This window comes from Pan paniscus, chromosome 1 (genome assembly GCF_029289425.2).
Source record: "Pan paniscus chromosome 1, NHGRI_mPanPan1-v2.0_pri, whole genome shotgun sequence".
NCBI lineage: Eukaryota > Metazoa > Chordata > Mammalia > Primates > Hominidae > Pan > Pan paniscus.
In genome coordinates, this window is record NC_073249.2 from 56,713,171 (window position 1) to 56,740,095 (window position 26,925).

Here is a 26,925-nt window from a genome sequence, read left to right on the forward strand (position 1 = left end):
GATGAAGTTCAATTTATTTTTTCTTTTGCTGCCTGTGTTTTTGGTGTTTTCTAGTTTTAGCTCTTAAATTTAGTCACTGATCCACTTTGAACTAATTCTTGTATTTGGTATAAGATAATGGTCCAACTTCATTCTTTTGTATGTGGATATGCAGTTTTCCCAATACCATTTGTTGAAGATTGTCCTTTCCCCAGTGAATATCTTGGCACCCTTATCAAAAGTCAACGGACATCCAGGTGCAGTGGTTCACGCCTGTAATCCCAGCACTTTGGGAGGCCAAGGTGGGCGGATCACTTGAGGCAAGGAGTTCAAGAAGAGACTGGCCAAGACAGTGAAACCCTGTCCCTACTAAAAATGGAATAAATTAGCTGAGTGTGGTGGCGCATGCCTGTAATCCCAGCTACTTGGGAGGCTGAGGCATAAGAATCACTTGAACCCAGGAGGCGGAGGTTGCAGTGAGCTGATATTGCACCACTGCACTCCAAACTGGGTGGCACAGTGAGACTGTCTCGAAAAAAAAAAAAAAAAAAAAGTCAACTGAACATATATGCAAGGTTTCATCTCTGGACTCTCTATTTCATTGGTCTATATGTTTATTCTTTTGCCAGTGCCACACTGTTTTGATTACTGCAGCTTTGTAGTAACTGAAAGAGTTACTGAAGAGTCCTCCAGGTTTGTTCTTTTTTTAAAGATTGTTTTGGCTATTTGGGGTCACTTGAAATTTCTTAGGAATTTTAGAATGGGTTTTTCTATTTCTGTAAAACATGCCATTGGGATTTTGAAAGGGATTGCATTCAATCTGTAGATTGGCTGCTTTGGGTACTATTGTCATCTTAACAATATTAAGTCTTCCAATCTGTAAACACAGATGTGTTTCTATTTATTCATGACTTAATTTCTTTTAGCAATGTTTTGTAGTTCTCAGTGTATAAGTCTTACAGCTTCTTAAATTTACTCCTGTCTTTTATTTTTTGATGATATTGTAAATGGAAATGTTTTCTTAATTTCTTTTTTTGGATTGTTCATTGCTAGTATATAGAAATACAACTGATTTTTATGTGTTGGTTTTATACCCTGTAACTTTGCTGAATTCATTTGTTAACTTTAGGGTTTTCTAAATACAAGATCATGGCATCTGAGGATAATTTTACTTCTTTCTTTCCAATTGCAATGTCTTTCATTATTTCATTTTCTTGCCTTATTACTAGAACTTCCAATACTATGTGGAATTAAAGTGGAAAAATTGGGCATCCTTGTCTTTTTCTTGATTTTAGGGGAAAATCTTACAATCACTCACCATTATGACATTAGCTATGGGGTTTAAACATCTTTGTTTTTTAAATCTCTGGCCTTTATCATGTTGAGGAAGTTCATTTCAGGTTTAGTGGTTTTATTTTTCATCATGAAGGAATGCTGAAATTTGTGAAATGCTTTTTCTGCATCAGTAAGATGATTATGTGGTTTTTGTCACTTCATTCTACTAATGTGATGTATTACATTGATTGGTTGTCATATGTTGTACTATCTTTGTATGCCAGGGATGAATATCACTTGGTTATGGTATGTAATCCTTTTATTTTGCTGCTGACTTTGGTTGCTAGTATTTTGTTATATAGCAAGATGTTTTAGCTTGTGTCTTTGATGTGAGATTTCCATTACTAAAAAACTCATTTTTTATCAAGACTGATGAGATCTATCTACCAATTAATGGGGAAAACAGAGGACCAAGTCAAAGGACCTGATAGGAATGCAAATTTCTAAAGTTAGTGATATGGGTTGGATTTGTGTCTCCACACCAGTCTTATGTTCACTGTAATCCCCAATGTTGAAGGTGGGACCTTGTGGGAGGTGACTGGATCATGGGGGCAGTTTCTAATAGTTTAGCACCATATCCCCCCTTCTGCCACGATTGTTGATATGGTTTGGCTGTGTCCCCACCCAAATCTCATCTTGAATTGTAGTTCCCATAATCCCCACATGTTCAAGGGTGGGACCAGGTAGAGATAATTGAATCATGGGGGCGATTTCCCCTATACTGTTCTTGTGATAGTGAATGAGTTCTCACGAGATCTGATGGTTTTATAAGGAGCTTCCCCCCTTATGCTCATCACTTCTTCCTGCCGCCATGTGAAGAAGGACGTGTTTGCTTCCCCTTCTGCCATGATTGTAAGTTTCCCAAGGCATCCTCAGAAGCAGGGCAGTAGCCACTGTGCTTCCTCTACAACCTGTGGAACCATGTGCCGATTAAACCTCTCTTCTTTATAAACTACTCAGTCTCAGGTATTTCTTTATAGCACTGTGAGAACAAACTAATACAGTTAGTAACTTAAAAGTTACCAAAATGATCTTAGAATAATTAGTTGCTACCCAAAGGTAAAGATAAATACTTTACTTTTAAACTTACACGATATTAATTATATACCCACCACATATGAACTAAAGAAAAACAAATGAATACCTAATTAAATGATTAAACTATTAATACTACGTTTAAAATGTATTATTACAAAAGATATTAAGTCTTGAGTCATTTGTTTTAAAACAAAAATCATATCACTACCTTAAATGTTTTATAAAAAGCAGCATCCAATGCTTTCAAAATTTCTTCATCAGGGCGCCACTTCAGTTTCCCTCTGAGACCATGACCTGTCTTGTAAGTTTCTAATGCGATCAAAATATGAAATGGATGTATACGAGCCTAGAAACAAAGTATAAGGAAAATTTTAGCAAAAAACAGTGATTATGTATACTCCTTAGATTTTTGTGTTATTGTAGCTAATAACTACATTTCATATAGAAAAGAGAAAAATGAAAATGTATTAAACTTACACTTAAGAGCCATAATGCAATTTGGTATAATGAACATCTCGAAATACCTTAAAAATGCACTGACAGTATTTCTAAAATTTAGGAGCCACTTTCTCAGTTAGTAGTAGCTAATAAAGAACAGTGATAATGCTTACCTTTTTTAATAGTTTTTCATTACACAGTTTTTCGCATACTAAAGATACTTCTGAATTTCCTGGTTCAAGTACTGAATTAGCAGTCATCTTTCCTAGATTCCTTAGTAATGCAGTAAGCGGCATTTCTTGTAACAAAGCCTTCCAAACCTATTGCAATAACATAGGCAGAAATACCAGGAATTAAGGGAAAATAAATCAGTATAACATACCTATATAAAAAAAATTCATAATACAGTCTCTGAGGCTTTCATTTGGGGTTCAAAGTACTTTCAGAATGAAAAATGTCTAAGTAAAAGGCTTATCAAATAAGCTAACTTGTTTTTTACTAGAAAAAGGATGTGAAGTATATTTTATGAAGGAAATGCATAGATGATTTTTTTTTTAATTAGCAAGGCAGTAGATTTTCTGGAGTGAAACTAACACAAATGCCACCTACATCATGTTGGACATCATGGTAGGTGTTTTAAATAGACATTAATTTCAAGATATATTTTAAATAATTTATTTTTAAAAGTATAAATATATAGCTACCCCAAGTTTATCCTTTTAGCACCTACACTAAATTACTCATGTTTAATCACACGCTGTAACATATAATTCACTCACCTCTTTAGACTTTAAGTGATTTGTTAAAAGATGTTCTCTAACTAATCTATGTTCTTCTATTAGATGAATGACTTCTAGCTCATCTCTTGTGCGCTTCACTTTCTCTACAGCCTCCAGATACTTTAATAATTTTTCAGTCTCCACAGAGAGTGCTTTTTCTTTATACAATTCATGAACTTCTTTCCAGCCCTTTGTAATATATTTGGTCACAATTGCAAGTCCTTTAACAAGATAAAGAATTGAAAAAGCATGCAGGATTACCAAGTAAAAAAATAGAACGTTTCCTCAAAATGCATTATATCATCAACATAACTAGATACACAAGAGTTAATGCCCTTACACTGGGATGCTGCTTTCCATGATATAACAATTAAGCAAATGGGGTGAATTAATTTTCTTATTCCATCATTACTATTTAAATATGAGACTTTAGAGTAAAAAAACCTGTATCCTGAGTATTTTGTTACAGAGGCTTTTCTTTCTTTTCTTTTTAAAGACACCAGCATTAGAAAGTTTCAGGTCCACAATCTCAGAACAACTCACAAGAGTACAGATCTATCTCAATTAATATTGTACTGTATTGTATTATATTATATTAATTATATTCACTTGTCTCTTTTTGCTGTTGAATAAAATATATATATTTACAAAAACAGCAGAAATAAGTAGAAGTGGACAGGTAGGTAGGTTCTTTTACACTATGTTTTAATAGCTGAGAAGTATTACTGCTCAAAAAAAAAAAAAGGAAACAGTAACTTGTTGATTTCCTCCACAATTTCTTCCAATAGAAGAAAGAGAAAAGAGCCTTGGATTGGGGGTGAGAAAGTCTGGGTTCTAGCCTATACTCTGCCAATAAATGGTGGTCTTTCTAGGTCTTAGTTTCACCACTTCTGTAAAACAGCAGGGATTGGATTACAACATTAAAATGTCTATGAGGGACAAGCAAATAAAATAAATAAAACCACCACGGTGAGGCCAGGCACCATGGCTCACGCCTGTAATCCTAGTACTTTGGGAGGCCAAGGCGTGTGGATCACCTGAGGTCAGGGGTTTGAGAACAGCGTGCCCAACGTGGCAAAACTCCGTCTCGAAAGCTGAAACTGGATCCCTTCCTTACACCTTATACAAAAATTAATTCAAGATGGATTAAAGACTTACATGTTACACCTAAAACCATAAAAACCCTAGAAGAAAACCTAGGCAATACCATTCAGGACATAGGCGTGGGCAAGGACTTCATGTCTAAAACACCAAAAGCAATGGCAACAAAAGCCAAAATTCACAAATGGTATCTAATTCAACTAAAGAGCTTCTGCACAGCAAAAGAAACTACCATCAGAGTGAACAGGCAACCTACAGAATGGGAGAAAATTTTTGCAACCTACTCATCTGACAAAGGGCTAATATCCAGAATCTACAAAGAACTCAAACAAATTTACAAGAAAAAAACAAACAACCCCATCAAAAAGTGGGCAAAGGATATGAACAGACACTTCTCAAAAGAAGACATTTATGCAGCCAAAAGACATATGAAAACATGCTCAACATCACTGGCCATCAGAGAAATGCAATTCAAAACCACAATGAGATACCATCTCACACCAGTTAGAATGACGATCATTAAGAAGTCAGGAAACAACAGGTGCTGGAGAGGATGTGGAGAAACAGGAACACTTTTACACTGTTGGTGGGACTGTAAACTAGTTCAACCATTGTGGAAGTCAGTGTGGCGATTCCTCAGGGATCTAGAACTAGAAATACCATTTGACCCAGCAATCCCATTACGGGATATATACCCAAAGGATTATAAATCATGCTGCTATAAAGACACATGCACACGTATGTTTATTGCGGCACTATTCACAATAGCAAAGACTTGGAACCAGCCCAAATGTCCAGCAATGATAGACTGGATTAAGAAAATGTGGCACATATACACCATGGGATACTATGCAGCCATAAAAAAGGATGAGTTCATGTCCTTTGTAGGGACATGGATGAAGCTGGAAACCATTATTCTCAGCAAACTATTGCAAGGACAAAAAACGAAACACCGCATGTTCTCACTCATAGGTGGGAATTGAACAATAAGAACACATGGACACAGGAAGGGGAACATCACACACCAGGGCCTGTTGTGGGGTGGGGGGAGGGGGGAGGGATAGCATTAGGAGATATACGTAACGTTAAATGACGAGTTAATGGGTGCAGCACACCAACATGGCACATGTATACATATGTAACAAACCTGCACGTTGTGCACATGTACCCTAGAACTTAAAGTATAATAAAAAAAAAAAATTAGCTGGGCGTGGTGGCACATGCCTGTAATACCAGCTACTCAGGAGGCTGAGGCAGGAGAATCACTTGAACTGAGGAGGCAGAGGTTACAGTGGGCCAAGATCGTGCCACTGTGCTCTAGCCTGGCCAACAGAGTGAGACTCCGTCTCAAACAAACAAACAAACAAACAAACACGGTGATGTAATAGAGAGTTGTTAGGGTGTGGTGACTGAACAGAATGTGCCCTGACAAGTGGTGTAGACACGTATTGACTTAGTGCTGCCAAAAGAAAAAAAACTTACTTTCAAGAGAATCCAGAATATGGGCTTTTATGTCTTCGATTTTTAAAGATAATAACAAAGAATTCATTTTTACCCAAAAATATTGTATAGGCCATATGAAACACATCTCTATGCCAATTGAGCCTATTATGTTATTTTTGAATGCTAAATAACTTGATCAAAAGTTAACACTAACATGCAGGAACTTTTCAAGTATTGTGACTCTTGCTATCTTCCAGATTTTGGTGCAAAATCATCTTAAATGAGTAAATGTTTCCTGTGAGTATATCTTCTATTTTGTTTTTCCAGTGAAAATAAAAATTCCTTAAAGCAGTTTTATCCTACCCAGTTCTGTAATCGCGCTGGCCCTGCAGTGGGTGCACAATAAAAATACCATACCTGATGACTTGAATCACATTTTGACTTGTTTTGTCTGTTATAAATACACATTACACTTAAGGCATTAAAATACTATTAATTCTGTAGCTTAGAGTTTTTCCAAATTTTTAAGCTTTGAAATGCTAGGGATTCTCTGTCCAATGTGATATTGCTATTACTAACATGGTTTCAATTGTGAGTTCTGCCCTCAACAATTTCAAATTAAAGAATCCTACGTGTGGAAGTAAGTTTAGGAAACATCTACTAATTCCTCATTATATAGACCAAAAAGACAAAGCACAGAATAATTATTTTCACAAGTTCAGAAACTAATTGGTCCAGTTAGAACTAGTAATGGGCAGTCTTTCTCTTAGTCTAGTACTTGCTCCACACTTCCAAGACACATCTCAACAAACCAATAAATAAAGCTGGATGCCTAAGTCCTTCTTATGTTGGATCAAATATTTGGATAAAAAATTTAAATGTAAAAAATAATGTTTCTTAACCAAGAAAATGTTAGGAAAAAACCACAGATAAATATTTTAGGTTGGAAAACGCCCTTCTAATCCTAACACAAAACATAAACCTATGAAGACATGGATAAATTTGACTACATTAAAATTCAAAACTTTAGTGTGCCAGAAATGTCCCCTACCCAAAAAAAAAAAAAAGACAAAGGAAAAAAAAGAAGAAAAAATGCATGCACTATATATAAATAATACATTATCAACTCCTGTAATATGAACCCCAAGTTCTTAGAACAGTGTCTATCCATAGTAGGTGCTCAATAAATATTTGCTGAGGGCCAGGCACAGTGGTTCACGCCTATAATCCCAGCACTGTGGGAGGCCAAGGCAGGCGGATCACCTGAGGTCAGGAGTTCGAGACCAGCATTACCAACATGGTGATACCCTGCCTCTACTAAAAATACAAAAATTAGCCGAGCATGGCGGCAGGAGCTTGTAATCCCAGCTACTTGGGAGGCTGAGGCAGAAGAATTGCTTGAATCTGGGAGGTGGAGGTTACAGTGAGCCTAGACTGTGCCATTGCACTCCAGCCTGGGTGACAAAAGTGAAACTCCATCTCAAAATAAATACAACAAATAAATAAATAAATAAATAAATATTTGTTGAATGAATAGTGACCACAATCAATAGTTAAAAAGACAGTAACTAAGTGGACAAAAGGGCTATGATGTAATTGTATAATTATACATATATACACACACATACATATATATTATATATACATACATATAATTATATGCATACATATATAGGTATATATACATATATAGGTATATATATTATATACTATATACACTATATACTAATATTATATATTATATATATTATACAATATATAGGTGTATATATATATAATCAGCACATGCAAAGATGAGCTTCTGCCCAAAAATGTAAATTCAAAGAATCTTTCATGATTCTACTGAAAGAGATTAAAAAATAATGACAACAGTTAAGTGTTCAAATGTGGGTACACTGATCCCTTTCACATACTGTTTGTGGATTTAACCATTATGAAAGTAGGTACTCTATGCAAGTGTTTTCATTGTAGTATTTTTGTAACAGTATAAAAAAACCAGAAACAACTCTTGTCAATAAGAGACTAGCTAATAAATTACAGTCATACAATGGTATATATGCAACTATTTCTACTGACCTGAAAAAAACAGCAATAGCAATAGCAATAATACACTTTTTACTGAAACATAGAAGGCATGTAACAAAATTTAGTGAAACACAGTAATATATGTTTAGGAAAAATCTGGAGTAAATTACAACATCTGATATACAGCAAGGGCCCTCAACTCCCAGGCTATACACGGATACCAGTCCATGGCCTGTTAGGAACTGGGCTGCACAGCAGGAGGTGAGCAGCAGGCAAGTGAGCTCCCCTTCCTGTCAGATCAGTAGCTGGGCATTAGTCTCATAGGAGCACGAATCCTACTATGATCTGAGCATGTGAGGGATCTAGGTTGCGCTCTCCTTATGAGAATCTGATGCCTGATGATCTGAGGTGCAACAGTTTCATTCTGAAACCACCCTGCCCTCCCCACTGCCTGTGGAAAAACTGTCTTCCACAAAACCAGTCCCTGGTATCAGAAGGGTTAGGGACTGCTGATATGCAGTTATTTCTTTTGAAGAGTAGGACTGCATCATATTTTTCTGTATTATTCAACTATTTTAAAACATGTAATCTAATAAAATCAAAATAAAATGTTTATACATATAAATATTTGCAATTTATTATTTACATTTCATTTGAAAAACCCCAGTTATAGTTAAAAAATAAGTCAGGAATTACTAAAGAGATTCTGTATATAAAAATATGTGTGGAAGGGAGAAATAAAGAACCAAAGTGTACTTCTACTACATGTTAGGTGCTGGGACATTTAGTCTCAATAATTGTAAGCTTATGCTCCTTACCCTCCTTTTAATAGATGAAGGTCAGAAACTCAGCTTAACTTACTTGGCTTAAGGCCACAGAACTGAAATGTGAACCCACCCTTCTGAGTGGCTGTCTTTTCAAGTTTCACTTCCGGTGCAAAAAAAAAAAAAAAGTCAAATTTTGGACATGTTGATTTTTGTGGAACTTCACACTTCAAATTACTCCTGCCCAAGAGTTTTTCTTATTTCTTTTCTTAAAAGGACCAGTAATTATTACGGAGCCAACTAACTTTTCAAAAGTCTCTTTCCATAGATACAGAAAAACTGCCCCAAGTTATTATGTCCCCTGACTAACTGCCTGAAGACAATTAACTTCCTGAATTGTTAAGTTCAGCACTATATCTGGTATATCCCTTTAGGTTCCATGGAAGATGGGTTCCTAGGAAGATGGGGAGGGAAAAAAGGAATGGGCTAGACCAGTGGGTACAGCATGGCCATCTGCCACCTACTGGCAAGGAGCTGATTTGCTTATTGCAACTTTTTTTTTTTTTTTTTTTACTTTTCTACTTAGCATTTTATTGGTTACAGAGTAGTTTTCTATACATAATCTTATGGAACAGCTGTGTACAGTTACCTAAGTTTTACAAACGATTATACTGAGACCAAGATTGAATATCTGCTGAGTAACTGGCAAAGCTGGAACTCAAAAGCAGTTCCTTCTAGTGATTGTACCCATATCCAAGGCTTATTGCAACTTTTAATCTTGTCTCTGCTACTTACACAGTCCAGAATCACTTGGGTGAGCATTCCAGTTAGGACGGTGGCATTTTAAGATTCAGAATATTAACATATAAACCTGTCATTTGATTCTTGATTATTAATGTCTGGATCGCCTGTGATAGGGGTGTAATCCCAGGAAGGCATTAAATATATTTGAATTAATGTATATTTTGAGAATAAAAGGCTATTTCTAGAAAATATTACACACTTGTCTTATGTTAAATAAAAATTTGCTATTTATTGAATATCCCTTACCCACCCTTCTTCCCAATGATGATCTTATGCTTACCTTCACTGGAAGGTTTAAGATGTGACAATCTTAATAGATCTTTGTGAGACCAGCCATTTCTCTGTTTATATTTTGTAACTGCCAGAGCAAGGGCCATGCCACCTTTCTCATTGTACCAGTCCGCTATAGCCTTCCGGAGGGCACGACCCCACATGCCACATTTCATGCTTTCCTTCAGATCTTTCTTAAACTGGATAAAAGTAAAGAGATGGGTAGGAATGCGACAAACTTCAGAAACAGCTTTAAATGCTGCTTGTTTTGTGCTTATGTCGGAGCACTGGGAACAAATGGCAAGTGCAAAGAGCATAGGCTCTTGCTTTGTGGTTCTGCCTTCTTGACTAAATGACTTTATTTCTTGTATCACTTCACATCCTCTGCCATCTTCAATCAATCTAATTAAAGCTTCAGCATTTTCAAGGCCCAACTTCTGTTCTTTGATATAATAAGTCCCACCTTCAGAACCGAAACATAAGAACCGGTGTAGTCGATTCATGTCAGTGACTTGCCATACATATCCATCCTGAGAATTGGCTATCTGCTTCTCATTCAGTGGCTGCATTTGGTTTACAGATTCCTCCATTTTTTTTTGTCTTTAGGAAACCTAACAAAAAGGCAAAATGTTATTACAACTAGATGGGCACAATAAAATTACAAAAGGAAAACAAAATGTAGGTTTACTGAAATGTTATTAACTCTTTTAATTTAAAAACATCTTTTAAGTTCCATAGTTTTTCCCTTAGTACAAAATCAATATAAATGTCCTGAAGAAAAATCAGGAAAGGCAGAAAATGAAAGAAAAAAACCATATCTGAATACTTTGAAATGACTACCAGTAATATCTTCAGTTTTTAAAGTGTTTTTGTTTTGTATTCCTATTTTTAAAATCTAAAGAAACTAAAAGCCCTTCACAGCAAACAAACAAGATTATAGCCACAGTGGTGTGATAATCAGAAGCAACTAAGGCGTCACATTTTTGAGATACAGTGTGCTCCTTCAGAGATTAAGCAGGTAGATCAGTACGGTGTCTTGAGGCCCACACAGAGAATAAAAGAAGGGAGGGCAGCAATAGTAGCTGGCACTAAGTAAGAAAGATCATACTCTCTGAAGAATTGTGCAAACATTTTTGGTTGCCTATCTAACATTCATTCTTCCCCCTTCTCTCTTCTCCTCTTCTTGGCCTCATATCCTTCAAAGGAGGCTAGGCCTTTCCCTAGCCCCAAGGGATGGATCTTTATTGCTCTAAGCCAGTGGTTCTCAAACTCAGTGTACATCAAAATTACTTGAAGTACTAATTGAAACATAGATTGGTGGGTCAGCCCTCTCAGGCACTGCCCTGAGTTTCTTTCATAATTTAGTAGGTCTGCAGTGAGGCCTAAGCATGTATACTTATCACAAGTTCCCAGCTGCTGCTGCTGCTGCTGCTGCTGCTTGACCCAGGCCCAATAATCATGGTGCTCTCCTTGCCACATGACTGGTATAGGGAGTTGGGCATGTGTCATGACTCTGGCCAGTATGACATGGTAAGTCAGCTGAGAACACTTTTGAGGTTTTCTTCAGTCTTAAAAGGGGGCTCAGGCTCTTAAAAAGAAATGTTCCCTTTTCTGCCTTCTGACATTTTCATTTGCAAGTGATGCCTGGAGTGGTAACAACCATCTTGAGACCTTGAGATAAGCCAGTTTAAGATGGCACATCAATATATAAAGAGAGCAGAACAGAAAAAACAAAGAACCTGGGTCCTTGATATCGGGTTACCTGAAACTGCCCTGCTTATACATTTCCTATTATGTCATAAATGTATCCTTATTGTTTAAGCCATTTTTAGGTTTACTGTTTTATGTAATCTGTAACTACCCTCACTCTACTCCTTTCATTAGCTCTAAAACTCCTAGAACTAGCTGTCTGGAAACAATATCCCTCTTTATCCTTCTAATGGAGGAACCACAATTGTCACTTCTTCATCAGTCCACCACTATTGTTACTACAGTATCACTGTTTATTGAGGTCCTTCAATCTGTCATGTTATTTTGGTGCACTGGGCTTCTGTCCACGGCTAACAAAACAGCACAACCAACAAAAACTTAAAACAGCATTTACTGAATACATACTATGTGTAAGACAGGAAGACAATTTCTCTCCCACTAAAGAGACTAAAAAAAAAAAATTTGGGCCGGGCACAGTGGCTCACGCCTGTAATCCCAGCACTTTGGGAGGCCGAGACGGGCGGACCACGAGGTCAGATCAAGACCATTCTGACTAAAATGGTGAAACCCCATCTCTACTAAAAATACAAAAAATTAGCCAGGCGTGTTGGCAGGCGCTGTAGTCCCCAGCTACTCGGGAGGGAGGCTGAGGCAGGAGAATGGCGTGAACCCGGGAGGCGGAGCTTGCAGTGAGCCAAGATCCTGCCACTGCACTCCAGCCTGGGGGACAGAGCGAGACTCTGTCTCAAAAAAAAAAAAAAAAAAAGAAAGAAAAAAAAATTTTTTTTCCTCCTCATCACAGGGAAATCACACTCATTTGTGGGGATAGAATCACAATGCAAACTGTAGTTAAGTGCTGTAGTAGAAAAGTATTATGAGTGAGCAAGGGAGTATAAAATAATATTGTCTCAATAATCCAGAAAGATTTGTGCAGAGAAGGCAAATCGTGATTAAGTGCTGTAGTAGAAAAGTGAGTGAGCAAGGAAGTATAAAATAATACTGTCTAAATAATCCAGAAGGATTTCAGCAGAGAAGGCAAACTAAAAAACTGATAAAGTTTAGGGAAGGCGCTCCAGGAAGAGGTTTCTGAAATCTCGATCTGTCTTTATATTCTAGAAAAGAAACTGTCTAAGCATCCTGTACAGCCATAAAGACACGTTGACAGATATGGTCATAACTTAAAGAGGAACACAAGATAAAAGAAGTTTTGTTCTGAAGATCATGCTTACTTGAACATGTTTATATATTACAAGGAAGGCTAAGGATAGAATCTTGGTGAATATTAACCATTAAGAGCTAATGAGAGAAAGGCCTTTTAAAGAGAGACGGGAAAGGAGGTGCACAGAGTTGAAGAAAACCGACAGAGAATAGTATCATGGACTACAAGGAAGAGAACTTCAAGGAGTGAATGGCTGGTAATTTCAAATGGTCAGAGGAAAAGTAAATAAAAGGCTAGAAAATGACCACTGGATTTAGCAAGTAGGAGTGACTAGTGAGAGCAATAGCAGTAGAGTGGTACAAGAAGTAGCTTGATTACAGTGAGATCAGGAGAATATGCAGTGAGGAAGAAACTTCACAGCTAGACTACTCTTTTGTAGACACATACTTATAAACTATGAAGGAAAGTAAGAGAGGATGGGACTTAGAGAAAAAATCTTTTTACCTTTTTCAATGGGAAGATGCTAAGATTGAAAGATTCAATTTGGAGAGCTGAAGATACAGTAGAGAAGGGGGATAACTGAAGGAATTTCTTAAAGAAATGAGAATGAGCTTAGAGCATCCAGGTTGAGACTGGCCTACTGACAGCAAAAGAGATATTTCCTTTATCTTTTAAGGGTAAAGAGTATAGGTAAAGATAGATTTGAAGGAGTGAGGGATAACGAAACTGAAGACATTCCCCTCTGACAGGAGATGAAGAATGCCAAATGGTATGTGGAGAAGTTTGGTAGAGAGGGGAGGAATGAAAGACTGGGTCTCAGAGAGGGGAACACATAGTGGTGTAGGGATAAGTGCATGGGAGAATGAAGAGCCTCACATTTTGAATGTGACTGAGGGGGACAGTGATCTGAATTGTGTTCGGAATATTAGTGTCAATATTCCAAATAAGACTCTAGTATAAATTTGCTTATGTTAGTGGAAGCCTAGGTCTCAGGTGGCATCAGAGATGTAATGATCATATTAGTCATTAGGGACAAATTCATAGTTACTGAATACAGCATAGGCTGAAACTCCTGTTGCAGTGGATGCTGTTCTCCTATTTATTATTATCCTCTTTTCAATTTGGCTTTTATCTCTACCTTTCGATTCAAAACACTTTAAGAAGACTAACATGCTTCTCAAAGACTGATACCTTAATTGCCAATTCCAGTAGACAATGTTATGTTTTTCTGATCTTTACATTACATAGACTTTGCTAGTCTCTCCCTCAGCTTTCATAAAAACAGGCTCTGGTTGCACTTCAACCTGTCTACTTCTGCTTATTAGTTTTATTTGTTAGATGAGTAACACTGAAATGACATCTAATATCAGATAATTCTACTAAACTTGCTTTCCTGCACCAAGGCCCAAGTGGTGGGATTTAAAAGGTCCCAAACCAAACCTCAAAATTCCCTCTCCCCTCAAATTCTTTTCCTTGTATTATTCATTGTGACCACATGTAGCTACATTATTGGTTCCCTTGAGAGTAGAAACCAAATTTTATCATTTTTGTCTCCTCTTTTGTATTGCTTTTATGTAATTAGTAATACATACTTAAAGCCAAATATCATTAAAGTTGACTTTCTGAACCATTTGCCAAATAATTATGCACAATTGGTTTCTCTTTCCCATAACACATTTTGAGAATAAAAGCCTCAATATTTATAATCCAAAATATAATACAAGTCTTTAAGATAAATTCTGTAATCAGAATGATAAATGTACTATATGCAGGTAGTGAAAAATATAATCAAGAAAAAATAAAGTTCTAAAGAAAAGTAATGAATACTGAGTAAAAATGTCATCTAAGAACAAAATTTCTGTTTTTCTAACATATTTAAAACTAGGTATTCAAGTACTTCTCTAGAGCAAGCAGCAAAATGAACTTTTAAATCTATGAAGGATGTCTAAGAGGTAATCTCTAAGTATAATCCTTATAATCCCTATTAGAAGAAATAAAGTTACTTATTCATGGACTCTTCCTTTTGCATGTTATGATATAAATGACAACCCTGAGGACATACCCTTTCAGTATTTCTGCAGCAGAAACTGCTTAGGTTTTCCTATGCTTCTGTGACTGTACTTTCCAGAGTGCAACATAAAACAGTGGAACAGATAACATTATTAGCAGCCAGGGTACCTTCCTACTTGATTATATAAATTTACCAGGGTCATATTCATATTTTAAAAGACAGAAAACAGAATAACATGTCCCAAGTTACTCTCCTTGTCACTGAGTGTGATACACACATAAACTCAAAATTTGGCAAAGTGATGTGATACTGTGGCATCTTATAAGAGAGAGTATCTGGTCTTTGGACATAATACCCAGCAGAAAGTTTCAAAAACCCGTGGTATTTCCTGAGAAACAGGAGTGTCTTTGTTACATTAATGAGGCAACATGGGCCCCTAGGTAGCTTCAGGATGGGGGCTAATCACTAGAAAGACCAACCATATGTTTAGAGGAATAAACTGGTCAGGCCAACCTTCTAGGAAAGGAGGAGGACTTGAGATCAAGTTCAGCCATGTAGCTAATGATTTAATCAATCATGCCCATGTGATGAAACCTCATAAAAACTTTCTTCATCGATACTCAGTGGAGCATCCTTGGTGAACAAAAACTGATGTGCTGGGAAGGTGATGTGCCCACATTTCACAAGGATGGCATGGAAGTTCTGCATCCTTCCCTTGCCCCAGACCTTGCCATGTGTCTACTTCCTGTTTGGCTGTTCCTGAGTTGTATCCCACATTTCACAAGGATGGCATGGAAGTTCTGCATCCTTCCCTTGCCCCAGACCTTGCCATATGTGTCTACTTCCTGTTTGGCTTTTCCTGAGTTGTATCCCTTATAATAAAACTGTAATTGCAAGTAGAGCACTTTCAGTGAGTTATGTGAGTCATTCTAGTGAACTATCAGCCTTGAGGGGATTATGGGAAGTCTTGAATTTGTAGTCCGCAGGGCAGAAGTGTGAGTAGCCTGGGGACCCCATTTACAGCTGGTGTCCAAATTAATGGCATTCTTAGTGGGGACCTTGTCCTTTAATTTGTGGGATCTGATGCCAACCCTGGGCAGCTAGTGTCAGAACTAAACGGAAGTGGGGGACACCCAGCTGATGCTACAGAATTAGTGTTGGAACGCAGACACCAAAGGCAAAAGTGACAAAATAAAAAAATAAACTGGACTTTATCAAAATTTAAAACTTGTATTTCCAAGGACACCATCAAGAAAGTGAAAAGACAACCCAAGAATAGAGAAAATATTTGCAAATCATACATACAATAAGTGACTTGTATCTAGAATATATTAAGAACACTTACAACTTAATAATAAAATGATAAATAACCCAAGTAAAAATAGGCAAAAGATGTGAATATTACTCCAAAGACACACAAATGGGTAAAGAATCTGAAAAGGTGTTTTTCCAAAGAAGATTATCAAATGGCCAGTAAACACATAAAAAGATGACGAACATCATTAGTCATCAGGGAAATGCAAATCAAAACCACAATAAGATACCACTTCACATCCACAAGGACAGCTATAATCAAAACAATAATATTAAGTGTTGGTGAGGATTTAGAGAAAATGAAACGCTCATATACTGCTGGTGGGAATGTAAAATCATACAGCCACTTTGGAAAACAGTCTGGCAGTTTCTCAAAAGGTTAAATATAGTTAGCATATGACCCAGGAATTCTACCACACACCTGAGAAAAATGAATACACGTATCTAAACCAAAAGTTGTATCCAGATGTTTTTATCAACATTATTCATAATGGTCAAAAAGGAGAAGCAACCCAAATGTCCATCAACTGATGAAGGGATGAAAAAAATATGGTATATCCATATAATGGACTATTATTAGACAATAAAAAGGGATGAAGTAGTGATACATGACACAATGTAAACAAACCTTGAAAACATTATGCCAAGTCAAAGAAGCCAGTCACAAAAGGCCACATATTGTATTACAATTCCATTTATATGAATTTTCCAGAGTAGGTAAATTCATAGAAATAAAAAGTACATTAGTCTAAGGTTGTCAGAGGCTGTCGGAGTGGGGGAACACTGGGAAGTGACTGCTAATGGGTAGGGGATTTCTTTTTGGGTGAAGAAAATGTTCGGAAATTAGTGGTGATGACTGCACAACTCCGTGAATATACTAGAACCCAATGCACTGGATACTTCAAAATAGTGAACTTCATGATATGTGAATTATATTCTAAAAATCTATTATTAAAAATACAAACATAAACTAGCCAGGTAAAATATATTTGGAAAGTTATTTAAATAAACAAGCACTTAACTCTGCTATTATCTATATCAGAATGGAGAGCACCAATACAATTGATTACACGAAAATTATATTTAGCCCTACAATTTTTATATTTGACTTTTAAAAGCAATTTGAGATACACACAAGACATATACAGCAACTTAATTTCTTCTTTCTCCAACTGCCATCATCTCCTGCCTCAAAGCTTAAGCTCCATTATCAGTGGTTTAGAAGGCAATTGGGCAGTGAGTGAGGTCAGAACCTGGTCATCAGTTAATCCATTCCTGGATAATCAAGTGTTGTAAATCCAGATTAACAACAAAAAGATACAGTTAATTCTTTGGATGGGCCTGACCTATCTATCTAGTGCTCTTAAAACACACCATACAACTAATGTTGTATTAAATCTCTATAAATTAAGTTCTTGAGAAGTTAAATATTACAATACTATAATATTAAAAGCATGGACACTTTTTTTGTTTGTTTGTTTTTAGAGACAGAGTCTCACTCTGTCACCCAGGCTGGAGTGTAGTGGCGCGATCTCCGCTCACTGTAACCTCCGCCCTCCAAGTTCAAGCGATTCTCCTGCCTCAGCCTCCTGAGTAGCTGGGATTACAGGCGCCTGCCACCGCACCCGGCTAATTTTTTGTATGTTTAGTAGAGACGGGGTTTCACCATGTTGGCCAGGCTGGTCTTGAACTCCTGACCTCGCGATCCACCCGCCTGGGCCTCCCAAAGTGCTGGGATTACAGGCGTGAGCCACGGTGCCCAGCCAAGCATGGCCGCATATTAAATTGGTTGTGGATATTTTATACAATGTCCATTTCTCTACTTTTAAAATTTAATTTAGAATGCAAAATCAGGAAATGCTAGTAACACACATTATATAATAGCACTTGTTTCACAATCATCAGAACTACAGCATATACAGTATCTTTTATCGTACTAATATGTTATTTCCAAGGAATCCTACATTTTTCTTGAATTTACACATCTCAATATCTTCCAAAGTCTCTTTATAATTTATTTGAAAATGCTGCCTTTCATCTCAAGAAGTCAAACACATTTGCAGATTATTCCTTTTTAAATGAAGTCAAAGCTGACATATCTATGAGAGTGCATGACAAATGTAAAGAAACAACACTAGAAAACTGGGCCCATGATAGAGGTTTGTTTACCCATGATACAGGTATCTGAATCCACTGATCAATGTGATGCTATAAAAACTGATGAGGAAGGAACTGTGGCAAAAATGACAGCATGCTAGTCTGAGGGGAGCTGCCAACTGGTTGCCACGTGGTATGGAACTAGTAGTTGCCAGATCTCATTTTTCTCAAAGATCCAGAAATCTGGCTTTTTATGTAAACTCTCAGGATTAAATGTTAACATAATGAAAGGCATTTTAACCCCCTTCTCTGCTTACTTCTAGATTGTGCCAAAGGCTAAATTTTCAGTTTGGTCTTTCCACAATAGGTACCATGTTAATTAAGTTGGGTATCAAGTACATTTTAGTTTTGATGTATTTTGCACAGAAAACATTTTCAAGTTCATAGCAATATTACAGATTAAAAAAAATACCACAAACTACTTTGGGCTGTGATGCCAATCATTCTGGACTCTTGTGCCTCTTAAACTTTTCCAATAAAGTATCTCAAGGAAATATACTGTACAGAATCCTCCTAGTCTCCAAGTTGAGGGCAGAGTTTCCGGAGATAAACTTCAAGAAAGTTACAAAAAAAAATTTTTTTAAACCAACACTTCATACAAATTTTGGCTTCTACCCCATAGCGTACTCAGGCTTCTTTTAATACAAAAGCTGCTCTGTTGCTTCCCTCAATAAAATTTACCACGTTTATTTCATGGCTTCACATAATCTGTAGCACAAGGCTCCCTAACTCCAGGGCACAAGTCACCTATTTGAGAAGGAAGGAGTCAGAGTTTTACCCACTATAACATTTTTTTTTCTGGAAGCCAAAGGTCTTTCTTGGAATATGTAGCTTTTAAGGAGTAAATATACACTTAACGACTTCAATATACTCTTAAAAACTTTAATCTTAACACTATAGTATAAGAGCCTGCTGAATGAGGGCAATTTAGTAAATATTTAGTAAATATTTGGTTTAACTCATCATCCAGTTTTAGAACCATTCCAAATGTTTTTAGATTAATACACGACATTTGTTTTCAACCTAATTTTCCCTTGACGCACCGCATCCCCTTCCACTAGTCTAGCAGCCCCACGGACAAACCTTTCTCCTCTCCCTCGTTATTCCTCTGTGATAAATTCACCCTGTCTTCCCACAAAGATCCTTCTTCCAAAACCCAGATCCCGGGCGACGCCTCTCCGCGCAGAAGCCGCGGGAGAAGGAGGAGAAAGAGGAGGAGTAAAGCAGGCCCTCTCGACGTCGGCCTGTGGGGAGCGGTGCCGACAAGCAGGAGCGGTCCCGGCTTCGGAAAGGGCCCACCCTCAGGAATGGTCCGGCCGGGCCTAGCGAGGATGTCCCTACCGCGATGCTGGTTCCGTTACCCAGGGTGGGAAGGCGCGGAAGCGGGACGGGGAAGAGCGATAGTTTCGCGGCGTTTGCCCAGCCTCAACCCCTGGGATGCGGGTGAGAGACATGGAGGACTGGTCAGAATTTGTGCGTCCCTGGGGCCGCACAAAAGGCTCCCAGCCGGCCTCCCGCAATGTCCTCACCTGTACCTGGCAGCCGACCCCCTGGACCCGCAGCGCCTCCAGGAGAAGTCCTGCGCAGCGCTGGGAAACGACAAAAGAAGGCAGCCTGACGGGCAGCGACAGCGACAGCAACAGCAACAGCCCCACTGCCGCCGGGGCTTCCAGGTTCGGTTCCCGGGAACGAGTCCTGCCCCTCTTCTTTTGCCCCGCCTCCGCCCCAGAGTGGCGAGGATCCCGGATGTTGCCTCCTCGGCGCTCTGAATCACCGCCCTTTCTTCTCAGGCCCCAGCCCTTCCGAATCCGCTACGGGTGCTGCAAGGCCTGGGAAGAGTTTCGATGTCTCTAGGGTGGCTAGAGCGTCCTCCCGCGCTCAGTCGCGCTGCAGGTGACGGCGCCCGGAGGCTGTCGGGAAGTAGGCGGGGTGACGTGTGGTTGACGAGCTCGGCGGCGGGTTTGCTGAGATCTGTGGCCGGCGGCAGCTGGTGCGGGGGGCAGCTGAGAGCGAGAGGTGGATCGGGGCGGTGTGTGGCCAGGGCCATGACGGGCAATGCCGGGGAGTGGTGCCTCATGGAAAGCGACCCCGGGGTCTTCACCGAGCTCATTAAAGGATTCGGTGAGAACCAAGGGGACCGTCCTGGGCCTGGGGTCACGGGAGGAGGCCCAAGCTGGGCATGGAGTGGTTCCCTGCGGCCACCGCCGCCCCGCGTCTGGAGAGGTGACTTCAGGAACCTGGAGTCCGGGTGGGGGAAATGTAGATGTTCTGCCCTCTCCTCAGCTCGAGACAGTCGCGTTTCCACAGTAATTTGAAGAGCCACACCACGAGGGCAAGGATCGTGTCAGTCTTGTGCCTGCTGCATCCTCAGGACCTGGCACCCAAATCCTGTAATTGACTTGAGGGCCCTCGCTCCCCAAGCTCTTAAGCACATATTGTCCTTTGCACTGCCCCTTCTCTGCGGCGCGCACCTTATCCCGGGCTGGTGAGGTCAAGTGCATTGCTCAGGCCATTAGTCCTGCAGAAGCCACCCTAGGGTGCGCCTTCTCAAGGGTGAGGTGTCTGCGGCTTAAGCCGCCCAGGAACTCGAGATTCTGGTTATTCAAAGCAGAACGCCTTGAATGTGTGAATAGCTCTTCCGGACGTCCACACACGCTGACTGCGTGGGCCTGAAAGGCCACTTCACTGGTTCCGCTCTCTGCTCATTTCTGGCTTCCGGTGAAGTGAGTTTTCTTGAGCTAGTGTTCTAGACTAGAAGCCACATGCTTTCCTCACAGTTTCTCTCTGGCTGTATTTAGTGCCTTCCGTCCTAAATAGTCAACACATTTTACTTTTTATCCTTCCCTATTTATCTTGTTCTTAGTCTCTTCTTTGGACAGTACGTTTTTATCTATTTCCCAAGTGTTATTGACTCTACGATGTTAAAACTTTTACGCGGGATTAACAATTAAACGTTGATGTAGATATTGCCTATTGTACACAGCTTAATATTTGGAATGTCATTTATCAAGCATATGTTGTTCATCTTCTATATCTCAGGCACAGTGGTAAGGTTTGGGAAATTTTCTTTTTTTTGTTTGAGACAGAGTCTCGCTCTGTCGCCCAGGCTGGAGTGCAGTGGCGCGATCTTGGCCCACTGCAACCTCCATCTCTCGGGGTCAAGCGAATCTCCTACTTCAGCCTCCCGAGTAGCTGGGATTACAGGCATGCGCCACCATGCCCGGCTAATTTTTTTTTTTTTAGTAGAGACAGGGTTTCACCATGCTGGCCAGGCTGGTCTCAGCTCCTGACCTCGTGATCCACCTGCCTCGGCCTCCCAAAGTGTTGGGATTACAGGCGTGAGCCACGCGCCCACCCAAGGATTGGGAAATTTTCATGTGAATAAACCATAACTACTGTTTCGAATAATTGACAGTCAAACTATAATATGGTGTGTTAATTGCTATGTTAGAGTATATACAAAATGTTAAAAGCACACAGGTCATGGAGGAGCACAGCCAGAAGGAAAAGCATAAACAGTAGTGATGTTAAAGTATATGGGTTAGCCAACAGCTAGCAAAGTGACTAGAACATAATATAGCAGACTGGAGGAATATTTATTTGGATCTGAAACTGAAAAGATAAACTGAGGACAGATTGTATGCCATGTTGTATAGTTTGAATTGCCCTGTAGTGACTGGGGATTTACCTACCAAATATATTTTAATGCTGAAATGACATTATTTTCATAATTAAGGTTTATTGTGCTTTTAAGTGTGCAGGGCAGGTTGGAATAAAGTGAGAGAAGCTAGACATCTCTTAAAATGGTTGGAGTCCGAGATGATTGGCTAAACTAGTGGGTTAGGAAGGAGGAGTTAGATTCAATAAGTTTGCTATATTTAAATCAACAGTTGCATGTGGTAATGTCTGCTCTTCATTCCTTTGGGAGCAGAAATACATCCATAACATGCTAAATTAAAAAAGGAGTTTTCAGGGCTGCCAACCTTACAGTAGAGGTTGAGTGGTAGTATATTACTCCTACATAAGAGAAAAAAAATCAAAAGGACTGCTTACTAAACGTTGGGGAAAAAAAGAGGCAAAAATAACTCCCTGGTTTCTAGCCTGGGTGGCTGGTGAAACACTCTTACAAGTGAAGAGCAGGCTTGATGGACAAGAAAATGGATTCAGATTTGGACAGACACTGCGTTTGACATGTCTGCAGATTTAGTCATATATTTTACGTTCAAAACCTTAACAATATGTTAAAGTTAACTTTCAGAAATGTTGTACTAGGTAAGTTTGTTTACTCCTTCAATTTCATATGTGCAGAAAACTTGGAGATCATGCATGAAAGAATGATATATAAATTCATCTTCTGTACATGCACATATGAAAAATCAGCAGCTATTAATAAATTGGCTTCATTAGCAGAAGAACCTGCAAACAATTAAATGGTGGTAGTTTATGTCACCATCAGATGCTTCAAAGAGAAAATCAGTTTATTCCAATTATTTCCATCATTTTCATTTTTTCACCCAATTTATAGATTTAAAAAAGCTTTTGGCTGTTGATTCTTTCAAAAATGAAATACCTGTATTGTGAATGCTGTCATAAATTCATTTCAAAAGTTCCATCATTGAAAGGGAAATGAATTGTAGATGCAGTAAGTATGTAAATACAGATTTTGGTAGAATGTAGTATCATTAAATTAAGAAACTGGTGGAGCAGAACTGTACTTTTAATTGGTATGGTCCACACATAATACATATGTGTGCCAAAACAAACCGTGATGGTCTGTTAATAAAAACAGAAGCTGTAAATATTTGGTTACAGCCAAGATAGAGTAATGCGGACTAGATTCATTTTTCTTACAATAAACCAGTGACCCCAGCTTTCATTTTATTATAAGAAAGTAGAAAACCTAGAGTAAGCAGATGACAGGAAATAATAAAGATCAGAGTTGAAATTAGTGGAACAGAAAAGAGAAAAAAATGGAGAAAATACATGAAACTAAGAGCTGTTTTTTGGGGAAGATCAATAGAATCACTCTAGCCAGACTGATCAGAAAAAAAGAGATGTTCCTGTATTTCAGTATAGGAATGAGAGAGGTGACATCACTAAAATTTTACAGATATTAAAAATAATATTATGAACAACTATGCCAATAAATTTGACAATTTAGATGAAATGTACAAATTCCTTTAAAGACACAAATTACCAAAGTTCACTTAAGAAATAGATAACCAGTATATGCCCTGTATTTATTAAAGAAATGGAAATTGTAGTTTAAAATTTTCCCACAAAGAAATTCTAGCCAAGGTGGCTTCACTGGTAAATTCTATCAAATATTTAATATTATAAATAATACCAATTCTACATAAAGTCTTCCAAAATAATTGGAGAGGAAGAAATGCTTCCCAACTCATTTTCTGAGGACCAGCATTATCCTGACACCAAACCAGACAAAGATATTACTAAAAAAGAAAATTGCAGACCTATATCCATCATTAACTTAAATGTACAAATTTTAAACCATTTTACCAAACTGAATTTAGTAATTCATTAAGTGAACAATACATCATGACTAAGTGGGATTTACCCCAGGAATTTAGGATTGGTTTAACATTTTAAAAATCAATGTAATGCACCATATTAATAAGCCAAAAAATCAAAAACATGATCATGTCAATAGATGCAAAAGGCATTTGACAAAATCTAACATCTATTAAGAATTATTAAGTGTTAGATTTTATCCTGTTTGCCAGCAAATAGGTTGGCTTGCCAGTTTCATAGATGCTAGCAGACAACTTTTGGTTTAGAGATAAGGGTTGTATTACTTATAGCATAGTAGGCAGCAGGAGATTCATTTTCACATTGGTTGCCTTTTCCTCCAAGTCCATGAGGCTGGAGGTGGGCTCTGGTGGATGCTGCACAAGTAGTGAGGCTGTATTACAGCTGAGGAACTCTCAGCTAGAGAACTAATCTTAACAAGGGGGGCTGCTGGCCAACCTGCTCAACTTTTGCCTTTAGGGACACATTATCTTTATTATCCTGGACAGCAAATCAGCCTTCCCTCTGCCTCAAAAAAAAGGTGCTGTCTCTGTCTTCCAAGTCTGTTTACTATATGAACATCCTTGAAAAGATGGTCCAGAGCAAAGCTGGTAATTCCTTGCAGAAGATGTGCAGAAACAGGAGAAACCCATTGAGAATTGTCTTGCAACAATATCCAGCCTTCTTTCTACACTAAATAGCCATTCCCTCAGCCATTCTGCTCAATATGACCTGACCGACAGGGTTGGTGCCAAATCTGTTTAATTTGTGTCTTTATAATGTTTACAGTAAAAAAACCAGATGGCTTTCTTGGATTTTTGTATTGACATTTCCTCTTGGCTCAGAGCATTAATCCAGGGACAGCAAGATGTATAAGTGATTTTGCAGACTCCACCTTGTCATGCAAGGAGGAAGAGTAATTCCATCATCTATAACAACTCTGACCCGTAAGTTAGGGCAGATTTGAAAGACGTTTGGGTCCAACGTGGTGTTTCCTTAACATGAAGGTCTATTATGACTGCTTCTAAGGTACATTTCATCTTGTTTTGAGGAAAGAGATAATGCCTGGCTTTCACACAAGAAGTCTTGGGGTGCATATGGTGCCCCTGGAAGCAAGTGTTGCTTACGATTGTTACAGCCCCTAAAATGGGACCAGCTCAGTTTAGGGGTACAAGGTAACAGTGCCTGCAATTTAGGGCTCCCATTTTAGTTAAAATAATTGGGTCTAGTCCTTGTTTAAGGAGAGACTACCTGAGTGCTGTCAATCCAGTTTTTCCTATTTGGTCACATCATCAGCCAAATGGAATTTATCTGTACCATGGAATGACTGAGACTGGGGTTGTGGAAGACATATGGGAGTGTTTTTTGGCAGAGGTGCAGAAGCTGGGGCCATTCTTGCTGCTTCTGATAGATTTATCGGTAGGGTTGGGGGAATGACAAGTTGTCAAAACCGTCTGTTGGAACATAGCATACCTAGCAGTTAAATTTAACACACTGACAACAGTTTGGGAGAACTCCACGAGTGTTTTTCTTGGGGCTCCAGGTTGATTTTTAAGACAGTTATTTTTGAAATTTGTTTCTATCCCTAGACCCATCGGTATAATACAGATGTGTTAGTTAATAAATATTTCAAAGCATTTTAACGTTAGCACCCGCTTTCGCTTTGGAACAGGGTTCTGGTTTAGATGACAAATCGTATGATCATTTTTTAAAAGACCTAGTTCATTTATCTATGACAGTTTTTTTTTTTTTTTTTGGTAACCAGTGCAGGTAGTAATGATCTCTCTTACCTCCGAACTTCCAGAACATGTTCTATATATGCTTCATATGTAATTTATACATTCTATACAGTTTTTGCATTGTATGTGCTTGTCTCCTACCAGATTGTGACATTTTTAAGTATTGTGACAATAGTTTATTAATTTCTGTCTTTGCCAGGGCCTAGTACCATGCTTGGCACGCAAAAGATATTTGGTAAATACCATTTTAAAACCTTCCCCCCTCCTCAACTTTTTATTTAATATATATTATTGGGGAGTCTGTGTTAAGTGATTCTTTGTGTTTATTGTTTGATAATCTTATATACCTCACAAGAATTTTGTGGCTTGGATGAAGCAGGTAAATATCCTTGTTTTATATATGCATGGTGCAAGTGAGGCTCAAAGAAATTGTGTTCTTTCTCAAGGTTAAGACCTTTACGACAGTGCTGGGATCAGGATGTAGGTCTCTGGAATCAGCGCTTATTTCTCTTTCCATTATACCATGCCGTATTAGATATTTAACATATGTAAGGAGATAGATGCTAAATTGAATACTGTGTTTTCCTTACATGAACAGATGTGTTTGTGTTTAATGTGAGATTGTTTAAGCAGTGTCGCTACTTGAAATTCTACCAGTGCAGGAGGCTTTGAGGCACTTTTATTCAGCGTACTTTTTCTTTATTGTTGTGGTATGATGTAGAATGTTTTAATGTTTGGCCTGTTTTTTGATTTCCAATAGAAGTAACCAGTGTTAACAGTTGCATTAACATCCTTCCATGCCCTTCTTGACACTGATAGAAACATAGGTTTACATTTATGAGGTTTTTTCCCTAATTTGATATATGTGAATGTCTATTATTCTTAATCTGTTGCTAGATATTCAGATTTTTTCTGGTTCTCCTCCACCGCAAACCATGTAGTAACTCTCTTTGTACATGTATCTTTAATACCAGAATGGGCCTTTAATAGATATTTCCTGAATAGAGCAAACTGAGGCAAAGAATGGCATGAATGCCCAGTCACATTGTTAGTTTACCCAACTTTTTTTTCTTTTTTAACCACTGTTTTTTTGCAGTAGTCTAAAGGCTTCTCTAGCTTTTACTTGAAAATCATATGAAAAATTAGAAAGTGCCCAGACTTTGAAACCTGATGTGGGTTTTAATTAGGTTTCTGGCACATACTAGCTGCACTTTATGTGGAGGACATAAAAAACTTTGGTAAATACGGTTGATTTTTGTATTGTGATAATAATACTGGCTAACAGTTGGTGGACCCTTAAAGTATGCTGAGCACTGAATTAAATTATCTT

At 38.3% G+C, this 26,925-nt stretch overlaps 2 protein-coding genes and 1 non-coding gene across 11 annotated transcripts in view; 2 read left to right on the forward strand and 1 right to left on the reverse strand.

The window, feature by feature from the left end:
* The window catches only part of RO60 (Ro60, Y RNA binding protein), a 32,257-nt gene extending 12,163 nt beyond the window's left edge, over positions 1 to 20,094 (reverse strand). The window contains exons 1-5 of one of the 3 annotated variants that reach the window (XM_008974035.5): positions 19,863 to 20,094; positions 9,987 to 10,587; positions 3,570 to 3,790; positions 2,964 to 3,110; positions 2,561 to 2,698 (exon numbers count right to left, since the gene is read on the reverse strand). In XM_008974035.5, coding sequence (XP_008972283.1) covers positions 2,561 to 2,698; positions 2,964 to 3,110; positions 3,570 to 3,790; positions 9,987 to 10,566 — 1,086 coding nt within the window. In that variant the 5' untranslated portion in view covers positions 10,567 to 10,587; positions 19,863 to 20,094. Of the gene's footprint in view, positions 1 to 2,560; positions 2,699 to 2,963; positions 3,111 to 3,569; positions 3,791 to 9,986; positions 10,588 to 19,410; positions 19,760 to 19,856 lie in introns of those variants that run through there. The other 2 variants (XM_008974034.4, XM_024928275.4) reach the window with 2 other exon arrangements.
* UCHL5 (ubiquitin C-terminal hydrolase L5) overlaps positions 19,566 to 26,925 on the forward strand; it is a 48,040-nt gene continuing 40,680 nt past the window's right edge. For all 7 annotated transcript variants that reach the window (XM_034942831.3, XM_024928298.4, XM_034942835.3 and 4 more), the window contains exons 1-2: positions 19,566 to 20,000; positions 20,118 to 20,448. In XM_034942831.3, coding sequence (XP_034798722.2) covers positions 19,635 to 20,000; positions 20,118 to 20,448 — 697 coding nt within the window. In that variant the 5' untranslated portion in view covers positions 19,566 to 19,634. The remainder of the gene's footprint in view (positions 20,001 to 20,117; positions 20,449 to 26,925) is intronic.
* On the forward strand, positions 22,218 to 22,352 carry LOC112438748 (small nucleolar RNA U109). The gene has a single exon (XR_003027110.2). It is a non-coding gene; the product is annotated as a small nucleolar RNA U109 (small nucleolar RNA).